Raw genomic sequence first — 17,823 nt, 5'->3', positions numbered from 1 at the left:
CTACCCTCTAAAGCAGGTTTCAAGGCCCTAAACTCACCAAGACCTGTCTGTTGGCAGGTCTGCTTCCACACTAGCGTAAGATTTCCTTTCCCTTAGGGCTGTAAAAGCCTGTGTAATCAGTTAACATTTAACCAGTTAGGTGGCTAGCTGCTCTGGCCAGGCTGGAGCAGGCTATTGCAACCTCGATAGACCAGCCCTGGCCTGCATCAGGTGGTGGAGGTGGGGAAGCTACTCTAGCCCAGCTGGGCTGTCGGTAAACCATAACTTCAGTGAGCATCAGTGCTTGCTGGTTAACCATTCACATCCCTACTTTCCATTTCACCTCATGGCAAAAATTTTACAGTGTGCTAGTTAGTGATGCCAACTTTCACTGATATCACCCAAACCAAAGTTGGATGATAGCCAGTAGTACGCAATTGAGAGTTTTTGTTCCACTTGGTGGTATTAGCCCCTATAACTAAGATTGTAGGACGAGTGGTGAGAAAAATACCAAAACAATAATGAGCTGAAAAGGACAGAGCCAGGACCCACTGTTTGGAAGTTTATTTCCAGAGGTGTATTTAAACTACTGATTAAAATGTTTATATAATTTAGTATGTAATTTAAAAAGGCTACTGAGGCTATTTTGGATATTAGAGGACTAGACATGGATAGAGTTACACAGGTGACTTTCATGCAGTGGCAGATACAAGTTTGCTCATGCCACTGAAGTAGGATCTTTCCCTTTCACTCATCACTTCAAAATGCAGAGGTCTTCTACAAAAATTGCATTCCGCTGAAGAGTGTGGTTTCAACTCCAGACCAACATCCTTCCATGTAGCCATCAGTTTCTCTGTCAGAGAAGAGGAAGACATTTTGGGGTTTAAATAAGCTTTCAGTACCTAGAATTCTTTCTAAACACGGAGTTCTGCAACTGAGATGAAAGTTAAAAAAAAAAAAGAGCCACCTGCTGGAAATGCCTGCCCCTTTTGCTTAGCAAAGAAAGCTGTGGTGGAAGCTCTTGTACGGACACTGGCTCACTTTCAAAGTTACAAGCTAGCCCCCACAAGCTAGCCCACCACTGTCCATTGCTCTTATTCCATAATAAAAGTGCCTTTCTTCCCGTGAATCAGAGCACTGAAAGCCCTTCAGCATGCTCAAGAGGTAGGTATTATCCAGTATTCTACGGTTTACTTACCTGAAATCATATTGTCCCTGGGTCACTAGAGTCTACTGACACAGACCATGGAAGCAACCCCCTACCCCGCGTCCAACTTGGATTAGTGCTCTACAAATAATATAGACAGCACTTTGAAGTTGTCGCTCAGGCTCTGAAGTCCACCCCCCCATCTTTAGAGCCCAAGACACAATTTAAGTGCCACCTACAGAGCTAGTTTTAGGGTAGGCTGTGTGCTGACAAGTGGGTTGGGAGGCTCACATTTGCTGGCTGTGCACAATTCCCAGCTCTGTCCTGGCTCACTAGGTTGAAAAGCCAGGAGTCCCAACTCCTTTCATTCTCATTTGTAAACACCCTTTTAATATGAATTAATTGGACTGAAGAGGTTAGATCCTGGGATGCTTTGCTACAATAGATCTTGATTAAATGTACAGATGACTAGGTCATTTAAGGAACTGAAAAAATCCTGGAGTAGCACTATTAAACCACCACCTCTGACTGTAAAACACTCAATGTTCTATTTTAATTATTAAGAACCATAAGTTGGCTGAAGACTGGTTTAGTATTGGTCTGGGCTTCTGTATTGCAGCATGTTGTAGCCGTCAGATTGCTACCACCACTTATGCTCAAAGGTAAATCAATAGTAAACATGGATGTTTTCTAACGCTTCGTTTATTGCAATACAGTCATGTTTTCTAAGGCAGTGGTCCCCAACCATTTGAGGCTGCTGGGTGCCAGGGGGCGTGGCTGTTCACCTGCTGGGCACCAGAGGGCATGCCCCCCAAGCGCTATGCGCCCAGAGCACAGCAGCCAATCCACGGCACTCCCGGGGCTGGTGCTCACCGCGCGCCATGCGCCTGGGGCCGGCGCCGGCACCATGCATGTGCCATGTGCCCAGGGCCAGGCCAGCCCCAAGCACTTGGCGGGCGCACACAAATGCCTCCACGGGCACCGTGTTGGGGACCACTGTTCTAAGGTGAGCTTTCCTAGCCGGATCCAGCAAAGTGTAGATATCTTATTTTAATTAAATTAGCAATAAATGATAGATCTTCAGCATGAAGATTCTATAAAATGTTCTGGTGTTCTTGGCTCTGACAGAGTCCATTTACTCACCAAGGAAATAATTCATCATCTGAGGAGTGTGATGAGGTGTAGGAGCAATCCGCAGCAGCTCTTCTCCTCGTGGGACTGTGGGATAGTTTATTGCCTGGACGTAGATGCTGTGCTGACTCATCAGTCTGTCACAGATCTCAGTATTTTTAGCAGCATCTGCAACCTAGATTTACAAAATGGTCAAGTGCAAGGTAAGCAACGATGCAGTCAAATAAATAATCTCAAATAACTTTATGGGATTGAAAAGTTAAAAGCTACAGTTTGTGAAAGAGTCCATTCTAAAAATGGATTATCCACAAAGCCCAACCCTCCCCATTTAATCATTTTGTCCTCCCTATACTTAAGCAGAAAGGAATTTAACCCCCCCCCCGCCCACTTATTCTGGCCAGACAACTTTAATGTATACACCTTTGTACACCTGAAGAAATTTACATTTACAATGTTCTACAGAGACCATGAAATGCTACACAGTAAGTTAACTGTAAATGGAATTTATAGTATTTGCCAATTCAATGTGTTGCCTACGCCCTGCTGCATAAAACAGCAAGGCTGTGTCTACTCTGGCGTGTTCTTGCGTGAAAACAGCCGCTCTTGCGCAAAAACATGCCGCCTGTCTACATTGGCTGCGCGTTCTTGCGCAAGTAAACTGATGTTGTACTGTAGAAAATCAGGGCTTCTTGCGTGAGAACTCTGACGCTCCCTCATAAGAAGCAGCCTCTTGCGCAAGAGCTCTTCCAGATGAGGCCAGTGTAGGAAGACAACATGAATTTCTTGTGCAAGAAGCCCCTATGGTTAAAATGGCCATCAGAGCTCTCTTGTGGAAGAGAGCGTCTACACTGGCATGGATGCTCTTGCGCAAAAGCACATGCCAGTGTAGACACTCTCTTGTGGAAGAGTTCTTGCGCAAGAAGCTGCCAGTGTAGACGTAGCCCAAATTTTAGTCACTTAAGGAAAAATGACCACAGCTTCAGTCGACATCAGCCTACGTAAACCTAAAATAAACCCTGCACTTTAGCATATTGTGAAAATGTAAAATTAGCTTCAGGTATTTCCTGTAGTACAAAATAGTTGATTCTTGTGGAACATCTTTCCCTAAACTTGCATAGAGAAAAATACCGTAATCTTAAATAGTTACCCTGATTGGAATGATGTGACTAGGACAGTGTACAACAGGGAGTCCAGCATCCATCAGCATTTGTCTCATGAGTTTAACATTGCGTTGGTGCTGGCGTCGAAGAACTTGGCCTTCTGTGCTCTTTAGAGTTCTGACAGATTCAAGTGCACCAGCTAACAGCATGGGTGGCAGAGATGTTGTGAAAATGAAGCCAGCAGCATAGGAACGTACGGTGTCTATTAAAGAACTTGTACTGGCAATGTAGCCGCCTACACAACCAAATGCTTTGCCTGAAAACAAAACAGTCAAGATTTACTCTGTCCTTTAGAAAAAGGCACTCCAAACCAGCATCTGACAACTGTATTTTTCTCTTGAAAGCAGAGATCATTCTGATTCAAACATTTCAGAGAAGTGGAATGACAGGTTTTGACATGACATACTTATCAGCAACAATTAGGTGTTTCCAATAATTAAGCACATCAATTAAGGGTCCTCAATTTTATTCTAGTACAGGTTGAACCTCTCTAGTATGGCACTCTCAGGACCTGACCAGTTCTGAACCAGAGAATTTTCCAGACCACAGGAGGTCAATATTGTCTAGCAGCATTGCCAACACTTCCACTTCTTATTGGGCTGCTAGAAGACATTTAGGGATAAATTAGAGCTAAACAGCACAGAACAGAGAGCTAGAACTGGTGGCTGTAAACAAGCTATGGAACTGCAGGAAACATGGCCACACCGTTAAGGTCTGGCAAACTCAAATCATTCTGGACGATGGATGTTTCCAGATCAGAGAGTACTGGACTAGAAAGGTTCAACCTGTATTTACAAATTAATGGTAAATTAGTAAAGACAAGGTTAATCCACCTCACTCCACAAAAAAGTCGCACATGGTTATGAAGAAATTGTGTGACTGCTACTAGAACATTGCTTAAGACAAAAAAATGCAAACACCTATTGATTCCTGGAACAAAAGATTCTTGTACTGTAGTTTGATACCAAAGAAGAAAACTAAGTCCTGCCCAAACAAAATCAGTAAGTATTGGAGTAATAAAATATTTCAGTGAGTTTGAATAGTTGGACCATTATTTACACTCCACTACCTCAGATTTTTTTAATCCAGCAGGTTTACATGGGTAATCTATCCCTGATATAACTAAAAATAGCCAGAGCTCCTGTCTTCTAGTTGCATCTTTATTTGCTTTATGCAGTCTACTGGGCATGTACAGTAACACCATCTCAAGGTATAGTGTCCAACATTTAAAGGCCAAAACAAAGCCAAGTTAAACTGAAGCCTATGAACAGGATAGTGCAATATGCTCAAGTTTGAGAGCGGAACATCTTTTCACAGTTTCTAGAATTTGAACTGTTGGAGAACAGTCTGCATTACATCCAGAAGAATTTTATTGGTTTTCAGTTCTCGCCAAATCTCCTTACATAACACCCATCTCAGGTTTCTGGATTAGGAACATTCCACTTTACACAAAAGGAGAGTTAAGATCTAAATATAGAGCACTGCCCCACAATTTTCTCATACACAAATTCACTGTTGGTAAAATTACTCCAGTGGCATAGCTAGAACTCCTGTAACATTTCAGGTGGCATTTTTTAAATCAGCTTAAGTGACTTGGTACAAGTTTAAGGAACATGGGTGCCTAAAAAGTTAGCCTGAATGATTATTTTGAAAAATCACATCCTTCCATTCCTATGAACAAAGTAAGTTTACCAACTAGATTAGAGTTAATTTTATTCTTTCATCTTGTCTGCAATGTTGAGCTTTGCTGACATTTATCTAACAACTTAAAGGCAGTTTCATCTGAACTGGGTTGTACCCATGAAAACTCATGATACCATCTACATTTTGTCTGTCTAAGGTGCTGCAAGACTAAGTTTTTCCAGTTACAGACTAACGTGACTACCCTCTGAAACTTATGCATTTTTGTAATTGAAGGCCAGAAGATACACATACCAAGTGTTCCAGAGATTATGTCCATTTTACGCATGACTCCATCCCGATCGCCTATGCCACCACCTCGAGCTCCATATAGCCCAACAGCATGTACTTCGTCTACAAAAGTGATTGCCCCATGCTCATGAGCCACATCGCACAATTCTTCCAACGGACACACTGCACCTGAGATCAAAACAACAATTGCAATCAATTGCGAGTTCTTGCTTTTGATGGTATATATATTTTTCATAAGTTAATGTTACTGAAATATTTAAGTCACCTATTTAACAAAGGATGCTACCTTTTTAAAAACACTCACCATCCATAGAGTGAACAGTCTCAAATGCAACAATTTTGGGAGTAAATGGATCTGATTTTTTTAGTAGTTCTCGTAAGTGACTGACATCATTATGGCGAAATATGTGCTTGGGCACTCTGCTGTTCCGAATTCCTTGAATCATAGAGGCATGGTTTCCTGCATCTGAGTAAATCTCACAGCCTGGGGAGACAACCAAAAGTTACTAGTAGTTATGGCTGCACTGAAAGAACACAGGTGATTGTTCAGGTACCTAAAAATTACATAAATGGGATTGTGCTGATGAATTCATGTTCTGGCCCCCTGAAGAAAGATGCTATAGAAGTTTGTTAAATCAGTAATTTTACAATAGAATACCCAGCAAAATAGCTGTGGTTTCTGTTTTTGCTTGAGAGCTTCTGAAATATAAGATGTTCTCATGAATTCACATCTATAAATTTGCTTTACTGATGTAAGGCAAGTAAACATCTAATCCCAAAACAAATATACTTTAAATGTAATTTTATATTTGGGAGTTACAGGGGTATCAATTGTAGACATTTCTGTAACAGCAGACACAGGATTGGAAAGAGCCAGTTTACCAGTAACTATATCCTGGATCATAAAAGGGGGGGGGGGGGGGGTGGAAATCTCACATGCAGCTACTTGGGATGGGGGAAAACATCTTTTCAGAAGCAAAGCAAGACTCTGGAAACAGCAAGGAACTACAGCAACTGGGCAGGGAGACCTCTGGGGCGGGGAGGGAGGAAAAGGGACTGTCATTTGCTGGGCCCCATGAGACATCAGCAGGTTGTCTCATGTCAGTCTCCCTCAATTCCTCCTCACCAGTTTCCTTTCTTTGTGCTCCTTTCCATTCTTCCCTGCCCTTTAGAGTTTCCTCACTTTTATATGGCGAGAATAAATGGAATGGAGGAGATGTCCCCATCATCACTTTGGACACTGCTCATAGATTCTACCCTTGCTTTATTCTACTGTAAGTTCATCAGCCTGCACCTATCAGGAACAATTCCCCAAATCCTGATCAGGCTGTTTAGGTGTTACCACAATAGAAGTGAGCAAAGATTTTTTTTTTTTTTGTTTTTTAAAGTACAGGCAGTCCCCGAGTTACGCGGATCCGACTTACGTCGGATCCGCAGTTACGAACGGGGCACTTCCTCTCCCTGGTCTCGAGCAGACCAGGGAGAGGAAGCAAAGCAGCAGCGGAACGCGCGGCCAGCTGACAGCCCAGACGCATCACAGCCCAGACCAGGGGGAGGGGGAGCAGAGCGGAGCGGAGCAGAGCAGAGCGGCAGAACGCGCGGCCAGCTGACAGACCAGACGCGTCTGGGCTGTCAGCTGGCGCGGGCTCCGCTCTGCTCCCCCCCCCCCCCCCTCTGCAGACCAGGGGGAGGGGGAGCAGAGCGGAGCACGCGGCCAGCTGACAGCCCAGACGCGTCTGGGCTGTCAGCTGGCCGCGCATTCCGCCGCTCTGCTCTACTCTGCTCTACTCTGCTCCCCCTCCCCCTGGTCTGCAGACCAGGGGGACGGGGAGCAAAGCAGAGCAAAGCCACGGAGCCGGAGGGCAGCAGGACAGCCACGGCGCGTCTGGGCTGTCCCGCTGCCCCCGTGCTCCGCGGCTTTGCTCCGGACGCCTGAGGTACAGCAGCTGGGGCGCTGCCGGTTGGTCCCGTAGCGCCGCTCTGGGTGCCACTGGACCAACCCAGCAGCACCCCAGCTGCTCTGCCCCAGGTGTCCCCTAGTCAGCAGCTGCTGAAAATGACCAGTGGCTGACTACAGGAAGCCCCTGCCCCGGGCTTCCTGGAATCAGCCGCTGATCAGTTTCAGCAGTAGCTGACTTGGGGATGCCTGGGGTTCTTAAGTTGAATCTGTATGTAAGTCAGAACTGGCGTCCAGATTCAGCCACTGTTGAAACTGATCAGTTTCAGCAGCGGCTGAATCTGGATGCCAGTTCCGACTTACATACAGATTCAACTTAAGAACAAACCTACAGTCCCTATCTTGTACGTAACCCGGGGACTGCCTGTAGTGAGATTTAGTGACCAAAAGTGTTCAGAATCTCAGCTATCACCCAAAAGGTTTGTTTTCAATGGCATTTAGGGTATTTTATTTGCGGGGAATGTAGTCTAGTATGCAGTACCATCAGACCTCACCTGGCAACATTTTAGCTAATGTGAAAAGCGTGGAATCATTAGCTACAAAGCAGGACGAGAACAATAATGCTGCATCTTTTCCATGGAGATCAGCCAACTCTTGCTCCAAATCAACATGAAATTTACTTGTTCCAGAAATATTTCTGGTGCCTCCTGCTCCAGCACCATGTTGTTTCAATGTGTCCCTTTAAGAAAAATTCAAAAGGAAGCAGCATTAATAAATACTATTTGACTTGGCTGCATATGAACAAAGAAAAGGGACGCTCTTCTAGGACAGACCACCATTCTTTAACTTACTTAAAAGCATTAGGGCTTAAAGAGAAATGGGCACAAGAGGGTACAACTACATGGTGTTTGAATAAGGATTTTAGAAACCAAAACTAAATTTCACAAGAAACTTATTGGGCTTAGACCTAGTACAATTTACTAGCTGTGCTCCCTACAAAAGCCATAGGAAGGCTCCATTAACTTACACGGAGCCATTTATCTTTAACAGGTATTGAGAATCACAGTATTGCATCCAGCATTTGTCCACAACCTCCCCCCCGACCCCAACATGTAACCAAATACAGACAGGAGGAATATCAGGGGTTCACTAATTAGCATTGCAGCACTAGAGCCAATTGTATTTTAAGCTGTTTTGATAGTATCCAAACATGTGATAAGGGAGCAAATCGCAAGATGTTAAGAAAGGATATACTTTAAACAGCAGAAGGAATCTAATTATTTGAAGTAAATTATTCTCAAAACCATGAAGTTCAATTCTCTCCTCCCTCCACCCCCCAAAAAGACTAACCAGTTGTAGGAAGGTAGTTTTGTCTAGTTCCCTACACATCACTGTATACCTTGCAGTTACCAAACATTTTACTTTTAAATTAAATTCTAGAACTACTTACATAACAGCTCCACACACCCGCGGATGGCGACTCATCCCTAGGTAATCATTGCTGCACCATACAGACACTTCTTTTTTGCTGATAAGGGAATCAGAGTAGTCATCTGCCATGGGAAAGATCTGTGCCCTTCGATTCACAGTTTTGAATACACGGTATGTATGATCCTTTTTTTTCTCATCAATTTTTTTCTCAAAGAACTGGTCATATTGGAAAGTAGAAACAGCTAGAAGAGGAGAGAGGCTATTAAACATAAGAACTAACAGTTTTGAATATCAAAACATCTGTCTGCTGCTGGTACTGCAAAAATGGATTTAGCAGACATAATAGATTCAAATATATTTTGCTAGCCAAATGAGAAGGATTCTTACATTTTGGCAAGTTATCCTGAAGCAGATGAGACACTCTTTCTGGCTTCTGCTTTAACATAATATCCTGGAACTTTTTCAGCAAGCCATTCTGCTCTTCTCCAGAAGTCTTGATGTTTATCATGGTGGGATTCACTGGCGTTTTAGTGAACTCTGTACATTTGAGATGTTACAAAGAAATCCAGTGAGTTAAGTTAGTTTCACAACATCTTATATAAAAAGATTGTATGCCAAGAAAAGTTATGAATTCACTATCTTACATTTTTTAATAAAACAATCATAGTTGAGACAAGAGCAGAGCACAAAGACTCAAGCTGAAGAGAATGCACTGTATACTCTCTTCAGATCTTGTGAAATCAGAACTTGTCTAACAAACATTTGAGGTCCAATTAAAAAGTGCCTGGGACCAATTCAGTTGACCTAAGAATTTGGTAGGTAGGCTAATACAACTAAAACACATACTTGGTTCTAAGTAAAAATGTTTCCCTGCTGTTCCAAGCTTTGGATCATTGTTACTACGGCTTGCAGCAGACTGGAAAAGCTGGAGTGAATGGGTAAGGAACAAACTGATTTCTTCCAGAGGAAGCAGCGAGACTTTATAGGTATTGGTGAAAGAAAAGACTTTAACACTGAGTTTTGACAAAACTCAGTTAATCTGAAAATAACATTCTGTTTATGGTATGGACAGTTATTTGTACATGTGCTATGTGAGCCCAATCTCTGATCAGGGCCATTAGGCACTACCAAAGTATTAAGAAAAAATGGTCCAGGGTGGAAGGGAGGCTGATTCTATTCAATTGCTACTTGTCTCTAGTGTCCTGTTTTATGCTTTCCAGTCTAGCTGCTTAATTCTTTGAAAATGCTAATGTGTTCTATATACTGGTAAGACTTTCTGGTAACAACATTGAATTTTTATAAACAATAGCAAGAGCTATTCTTTCAAGCTAACTGACAAAGAATGCTATAGCTTGACAGGTTTTGCAACTAGAACATAGTCTCACTAAAAGCAGCTACAAAAAACATGTAGACAAACAGTTGGTATAAAGAAAGATTACACAAACTGGCTGCGTCTAGACTGGCATGATTTTGCGGAAATACTTTTAACGGAAAAGTTTTTCTGTTAAAAGTATTTCTGCAAAAGCGCGTCTAGATTTTGTGCAAAAGCATCCGTGGCCAGTCTAGACGTGATTTTGCGCAAGAAAGCCCCGATCGCCATTTTAGCCATTGGGGCTTTTTTGTGCAAAACAGTTCTTTCCTGTCTACACTGGCCCTCTTGCGCAATTATTCTTTTGCAAGAAGGCTTTTTCCCCCGAGCGGGAGTGTGAAAGCATTTGCGCAAGAAGCACTGATTTTGTACATTACAAAGTCAGTGCTCTTGCGCAAATTCAAGTGGCCAGTGTAGACAGCTGGCAAGTTTTTGCCTGCTTTTGCGCAAAATCTTGCCAGTCTGGACGCACCCTCTGAGTATTACAAACAGCACTACATGTGCACATTAAAATTCTTATATTCTACAATGAAGACTTTTTGTTGCAGTGTCCTATGGCCTTCCCTCTGGCCTATAAGATAACTATTGTCAGACTTAGGTTTTATCTCCAGGTATTACAAGAGGCTATATTTCATTGTTTATTGCAGCATACGTAAAAACATACCTTTCCTTACAGCCTGCATTTCATGCACATCCTCTTGGAGTTCTAGGCTGGCTTTGCAGAAAACATTACTATTCCTAGGGTTCATCTGAGCTGCCAGGAAAGGGCATTTAGTGGCAGAGCTCTGGTTAGTGTTCTGGCTAGTAACAGCAGGCGGATGGCCAGTAGGGAGCTGGGATCCATTGGTTTTCTCAGGGGACACATCTTTGGAATTTTTGGCCTCTTAGATAGGAGAAACAAAATAATGGTTAAAAACCAAGAACTGAGGTGACTGGATTGCCTAAAAACAAAAACTCTGACAACTGACGCTAAACCACAAGCTATTCAGAATTGTGCAACTGAACCATCTATACTTGTGTAATCACAAAATATGAAGTGTCAATATCTGATTAGCATTTAAACTCAAGTTTTCTTGAAGTGTTCAGCATTATTGCCTCTTCCCCCTATGTGGAACCAGTATGCTTTGTGTAGGAGTTTAATTTCAACTTCAAACTTTTTCCAGCTGCCCCTTCTCTATTATTTATTATAAATTCTCATCCAGGGTCAATAACAGCCATAAATCATAAGCTGATAACTCCACTGACCTGGATTTGTACCAATTACATAGTTATGGTCAGCAGACCTTTGCTCTCAGACACTGCTCTAGTTTGCAGAGTATGAACAATAGTTTTAAGATAATCCAATTGATTTCTTTGCAAGTATTTGTTAAATTGATAAGCAACACGTGTTAAGAGAAGATTGAACACAACACTTAGAAGTAAACTGGTTCAGGCAGTTACAATTGCCAGACGTTTCCTTCTGGCTGGGCAGTTCCCAGGGTGCTTAAAGTTCTTCCTCTTCTACTTAAGCAGGAAGCTTTTATTACATAAGTCAAAGGTTGTTATTGTGAAAAACTACTGAATAAAAATGGCACCCTGCAAATGTTACAGAACAAGTAACCCTATCATCATTAAATGCACGTTAAAAGGATGGAATATTATATAATAATGTACCTAGGATGCAAATTAGCTATCAAGAGCTGATTATATCCATTTAATGTTGCCCTGTAATAATTTAATGTATGCTTAGCAAATGCCCCAGGGACCCAATTCATTTTTATCTTATTGCATACCTTTTCACCGTTGCTTCGCAGTAAGATAGCAATGTTATAGCATACTCTGCATTCCTAGTTTTTGGAAGGTGGTGTGTTTTTCAAACAGCTAGGTTCCACCTCCCACAATTTCCCTTTCGGTTGTTCAGTGTGCATTACATACCGTAGCTGTTTTCATTTACACTTCTATTGCATTAGAAGACATACAAGATTTGGATGAATTACAAAATCCAAAAGTCAGAATTCCAAACTCATAACCCTATTCCAAGTGCAACACTGAATCGTACAGGATTAAGTAGTTTTCTTTCAAAGAAAAGCTTAACAAACCAGACAGACCAGTCTTTAAAAACAAACAAAAAATCCCAACACACCCTGAGGCATTTGAATGAGTATATAAGCAATACAGAGTAAGAACAACAGCGAGATATTTACTGGTAAACTTTTTTGGGTTTTCACGCCACTCATTGAGAGAGCAAAATCAGGGGCAATTTAGAGGTTCTAACCTCTCCTAGCCCTATAAATGAAAGGAAAATGTTGGGAGCTAGTATTAAACAATCTAAAAAGCCTTATGGTGAGGAAGCTTTATTTTACCATAATTTTAAGCACCTGAAAGACAAAATTGACACTGACTGTCATTAGGTGGAGTTGTTTCTTCGGCCTGTTGGCAGTGAGCAACTGAAGTACCCAGGGCACGGGAAGCAGGCTTAGTCCCAACCTCCATCATTTTAGGGCAGCTCTGAGCGTAAAAGAGCAGCGACTTGCCAGCCTTCTGCAGAAAAGCCTGGGATACCCGTGACAGGAACGGGCAGCGGCGAACAACAGTTTCCATTTTCGGGTGTTTGGATCCTGTAGCAAGATGCAGAAACGGCAACAGCGTTAGATAATGTCTTACCTACAAGACTGCCAGGTTGCATAACACACACAACAATCAAGCCCCCGCGGGGGGAAAGCCGCGCAGTGGCAGCCCCGCGGTGCGATGAATGAAGCAGAGACCCAGGGAGCGATCAGAACCAGGGTGGGCGATGAGGGGGCTGCGCTCCAGGCTGCCCACAGGAAGGGGCGGGAGGGGGAGCGTTTAAAGGGGCAGCTGCAGGGAACGGACTGACCGGGAGGTTACTGCGATGGGCGGGCTCAAGCATTCCCCCCCCCCCCCCCATTTACTTGGTGCTCGCACCCGGGGCCGGCCCCGCGCGGGGGGGGGGGGGAGGGGGAGGGTGCCCGGCAACGCCGAGGGGCAAACGGGGTTTCCCAATGTCGGGGGGGGGGGGCAGCGAGACCCCTCCCCGGTTTCAGCGGGGCGGGTCCCCGGGCGGGGGGCCCGAGCGCTGCGGACCGGAGCCGGCAGTCGGGGAACCCGCCCCCCTGCCCTGCCCTGCCCGGGCGAGCCGCGGCCGGAGCGCTCTCCCCCCAGCCCGGGGCCCCACTCGCCTCGGCCGCTTGTCCGGCTGCTCCTGAGTCCCTCCGCGAGCGCCTCAGGCCGCCGCTCCCTATATAACCACCCCGCGCTCCGCGCAGGCGCACAACAGGACGACTGCCCGCTGTCCCCCTGCCCGGACACACAGCGGGAGCGCACGCGCGTCGACGCCTACCTACGCTATGACGCTCGCGCTCGCCCCCTCGCCCCGCCCCCCTCCCCCGGCCTGCGCGCTCGGGGGGCGGGGCCAAGTGACGCAGCGCCGTTTGGGGGCGGGGCAGACCGAGGGAACGGAAGGCGCCTCGCGCCTGCCCAGGAACGGGGCTGAGGAGAAAGCTCTCGCTGCGGGCGCCTCGCCCCGGGCCGGCTGGAGCAACACGAGCCCCTGGCGCGGCAGGGCCTGGCTCGGGAGCCCGCAGGCCCCTTCCTGCCGTGCCCCGGCCCGCGGGACTCAGCCTTTGCCTGGCAGTGGGGCGGGGCGTCATACAGGCAGCTCCCTGCTGAGAACGGGTCTGGGAATCGCCCCCCCGGCTAGGGCCCCGCTGCCCCCTTCCCGGGGCATGTTTGGGGGAGAGGCTGGGCTCAGGGCCCGCTTTACTTAGGGTACGTCTGGAGGACAGGCTCTGGGAGCGTCTAGACTACCCCCCCTCCCCCCCGCTGCGACAGAGCAAGCTCTTTGCCGCCCGCACAGTGTGGATGCACAGGACAGTGTAGCTGCTCGAACGCCTTCTGTCGCCAGACCTCCCTGCGCAACAGGCGTTATTCCTCGTAGAATGGGGTTTCCTGCCGAGTTATGTCGACGGGACTGGGCGGTAGTGTAGCGACAGGTATAGTTTTGTCGACAGAAGTCCACATTTCTTGACAAAACCCTGTAGTCTACACACACCCTAACTGCGAAAGGGAGACAGCTCTGTGAGCATGGACAGTGCAAGCGCTGCTGCTAGTCACTAAAGGGTTTGGAATTTCAGGGTGAAAGATGTTGGGGACAGATACTTGTCTTCTCCCACCAAACTATCCCATCAGCCACGTGTAGATCTAAGATTGGACAGCAAGACACACAGGTGGAATATGGCACCTGACCCTACTGCCAGGTAGGCCTATGTACTGGAGGGAGATAGTCACCTTCTATTAAGTCCAGATCACAGATGCAGGAAGAGTGGGAAGCTATTTGTTGAAGATTAGTTATAGAAATGTAGCTGTGTTAGTCCTGTTTCTTGTTTCAGCTACATCAGACTATGTAGCACTTTAAAGACTAACAAGATGGTTTATTAGGTGATGAGCTTTCGTGGGTCAGACCCACGAAAGCTCATCACCTAATAAACCATCTTGTTAGTCTTTAAAGTGCTACATAGTCCTGTTTTTTGTTTGTTGAAGGATTGTTATCTTTGCTTGTACTGTTACTTCTCATGTCCTTCCATCCCTAGTGCAAGACACTGCCGTACTTATTACATGTAGGGATTTTAAGTCCTTTGACTTTTTTTTAAAAAGCACTAGAGCCATGCCAAATACTATTTACTTCTGCTGTGACACTCCTCCCAGTCCTCAAATATGAGATATTTTCATTTTGAATTATGCTTCAGGAAAAATAACATTTATCATGAATACCCGGATCTTTATTGTTTACCTCACTCACATTACAGCTAATGTAAGCAAGACTTTGGTTTGTTCAAACATTGATACTTACTGTTAAACTCTGATGCTAACACTAAAAACAAGCAGCTCTGTACCATTGTGTTAGGGTGTGGAGCAGGAAAGGGGTGGGGAATTCATAGACACCATTGAAACAAATGACAGCAGCAAGTTCACTGACAAATAACATTCTTCTAATTTAGAGTCATATCATAAAATCATAGAAGTTAAGGGTTGGAAGAGACCTCGAGGTCATCTAGTCCAACCCCCTGCTCAAAGCAGGACCTACCAAATCATCCCAGACATGTTTTTTTTTCCGAGCCTAGCCTTAAAAACCCCTTAACCGGGAGATTACACTGTCATAACCCATTCTAGCACTTCACCACCCTCCAGTGAAATAGTTTTTCCTGATATCTATCCTAGACCTCTCCCACTGCAATTTGAGACCACTGCTTTTTGTTCTGTCATCTGCCACCACTGAGAATAGCCTGTCTCCAGTTTCTTTGTAACACCCTTTCAGGTAGTTGAAGGCTGCTATCACATCCCTCCTCACTCTTCTCTTCTGCAGTCTGTCAGTTATTTTGAAGGTTTAGTAGATACTTCACTCTTGGATCATCGGTGCAATCTTCCCTTTTATATATTATGTTTAGTGGTTTACTTGGCACTAGCCTTTATTTTAGACTATTAAAACCACAAACTTTCAGTAATTTCTTGGCCTCGTGTGGAAGTGATCATTGATAGTGGCGGATAATGATCAGGCAGTTTTGGTTCTGTTTTTATTTAACAGCACAAGTATTTGTGTGGATGATTTTAATGGAAGATAATGTTACTTTGACTAATACTATATTGTTTTTTGGTGAGTGAGATAGGGAGGGAGATCAGAAATAGTAAAGATATGGAAGCCATTTCCAACAATGGTCAGCACATCCCTTTACAAGCCTGAACATTTCATTTAGATGTCAAAGAGAGCAGAGCTCATATGAAAGAGTAATGCACTTTGAGAAGAAGCTTGGATATCATAGAAGTGAGGGTGGTGCAGGAACCTACATAGAATTGAGGTGGGGTGTGAACACCTGAAAATCTGCCGATTGAAAAAAATGTAAATTAAGAGACATGCAGAGGTTACAAGCTGATCCTTAAAGTCCCATTTGTAACTGAGAAAAGGGACCAGTTATTTGCCTGATGCCATGCAATGAGTTAGTGGCAGAGGCTATATTAGAATTCCGAAAGTTGTTGAAAAAACTGCCAACTTTATACTACATAATAAGAGCTAGTTATTAAGAATCAGGGCAAAGTCATCTTCCAGCTGTCCAGGAACTCTGAACTGGGGAAAGAGGGAGAAAAGGCAAAATTCTGTCCTCATTTAAACCTTGTACAGTCCCCCTCCAAAAAAAAATCAATCATCATCCCCGATGGAATTTAGTCTGTTGATCAATAATGTTGTATGACTGAAGTTTTTTCTACATGTAAAGTGTTTAAATGCCTTTTTTGCTTAAGCTGTAAGAATCTTACACTACATTGGTCAACATTTTTTATACTAATAAAGCTGAAGTAGGATTTGAACTCACTCTTGGCTATATAATGCAAAAACACTGTGTACCAGATTATAGACCATTGTCAACAATGGCAATTTACACTTAAATTACCACAAGGAGAAATAAAATGAGAATGATATATTAATATCTGAATACAAGGACTAAATGTTTTATCAAAGCCTGTCACCTGGTCATACTCAAAGTTAGGTGCATTCAAAATGTTCAAATCAAGTTTGTGATTTGTTTTATTGAATAAAAACAGTCATATCAGAAATACATTTTACATGGAACCACAGTAACTATTTTTGCATGGATTAGATGGAGGCATGAAAACAAGACATAGGTTCACTGCTTAACAGTATCAGAACAAGTCCCCTCCGCAAACAATTCCTCATCTAGTTCATCCAGGCATAGAGAGTGTTGCTCTTTTTGCCTAATTGGAATCCAATTCCACTAATGGCATATCTTCAATATTAATTTGTTTGCGAACAGGAAAGTTCCCTAGCCTATTTGGAATTTGTCAACTATGCCTTATCTTTATAAATGTGGCTCCTTCTGGTGAATCTATGAAAAATAAAGCAAAGAAATCTGACCAATTAAACAAAAATGGGTAGAATGGTAAAGGGTGTCTGATGGATACTGTTCAAAAAAGTTGGATCAGGTTTAGAATTACTTTTGCTATTTGGAGATCTTTGTAACTTGGCTAGAAAACGTTCAGCTTTACGAATCTTTAATTCTGCGGTTTTAAACTAGACTCCTCATATATGCTGTGAACACTACCTCCTGTAGTTACATGTAAAATATCTGTCGTGAAAGAACAATATTTAACCTAGTAGCTTAGTGGAGGTGAGCAAAGTTAAATAGTTTTGGAGTACAGTTAACTTGATTTCCACTGCATTTGCTAGGTCGGAGGCCTGCCAAAGAGTGTCACATTGGGAAGGTCAGGGTATTTAATAACCAGGAGAGTAACTGGGTATGGAGTGTGTCCACAATTCTACCTTCCTGTTTTTTGCAGAAAGGAAGGAATACAGAGAAAGGGAGAAAAAAAGTAAGGTGATTGTATTTTATTGTATTCTCAGAGTTTAGGTGTTGTGCACCAATAAAGCTGACACTAAAAGCTGAAGTGTATTAAAGGTGATAAAGAGGATTTAGTTAAAGCACATTTTGAGTTAGTGATCTAAGTTCATTTTGGGGGTTTATTTACTTTTATTTCTAAAATGGAAAAATCTTTATTAATAGAACTGGTTAGACATTTTTCCAACAGTCCCCATCATGCCAAAAATGGACAGTTTTGATAAATCTCCCAATTCAAAAATTACTGGAAAAAAGTTTGTAATCAAACCCTCCCATTTTGCAAAAAGAAGTTTTTTAGCTTAGAGTTGAAACTGCCTTAGTTTTGAGATTTTACTAAATTTAGAAAAGTTTACAAGATCAAAATGAAATCTTTT

General features: G+C 43.6%; 1 protein-coding gene across 2 annotated transcripts; it reads right to left on the bottom strand.

The window, feature by feature from the left end:
- Positions 1-528: 528 nt before the first annotated feature.
- Positions 529-13,383, bottom strand: ALAS1 (5'-aminolevulinate synthase 1). 2 transcript variants are annotated; one of them, XM_075939434.1, is made up of 11 exons: positions 13,226-13,383; positions 12,404-12,643; positions 10,711-10,929; positions 9,065-9,214; positions 8,697-8,919; positions 7,801-7,985; positions 5,654-5,833; positions 5,353-5,517; positions 3,405-3,673; positions 2,270-2,432; positions 529-832 (listed from the first exon to the last, which is right to left on the bottom strand). In XM_075939434.1, exons 2-11 carry the CDS (start codon positions 12,624-12,626, stop codon positions 672-674), a joined length of 1,938 nt encoding a protein of 645 aa, XP_075795549.1. In that variant the 5' UTR covers positions 12,627-12,643; positions 13,226-13,383; the 3' UTR covers positions 529-671. The 2 variants fall into 2 exon arrangements, with proteins under 2 accessions (XP_075795549.1, XP_075795550.1); XM_075939435.1 differs by having other exon boundaries at positions 12,428-12,643; positions 13,226-13,382.
- Between the last annotated feature and the right edge of the window lie 4,440 nt (positions 13,384-17,823).

The sequence above is a fragment of the Pelodiscus sinensis genome, chromosome 11 (assembly GCF_049634645.1).
Source record: "Pelodiscus sinensis isolate JC-2024 chromosome 11, ASM4963464v1, whole genome shotgun sequence".
Taxonomy (NCBI): domain Eukaryota; kingdom Metazoa; phylum Chordata; order Testudines; family Trionychidae; genus Pelodiscus; species Pelodiscus sinensis.
Note: the sequence above shows the minus strand (reverse complement) of the source record. Positions and strands in the feature narration are given on the sequence as shown.

What these genes read in the sequence shown, in the direction of transcription:
- ALAS1 (XM_075939434.1), bottom strand. Translation starts at nt 12,626, where the DNA reads ATGGAAACTGTTGTTCGCCGCTGCCCGTTCCTGTCACGGGTATCCCAG. An exon ending in GTGTCAATTTTGTCTTTCAG is followed by an intron (nt 10,930 to 12,403) that starts GTGCTTAAAATT and finishes CTCCTATCTAAG; the next exon opens with AGGCCAAAAATTCCAAAGAT. An exon ending in GATGATGAATTATTTCCTTG is followed by an intron (nt 833 to 2,269) that starts GTGAGTAAATGG and finishes CTTCTCTGACAG; the next exon opens with AGAAACTGATGGCTACATGG.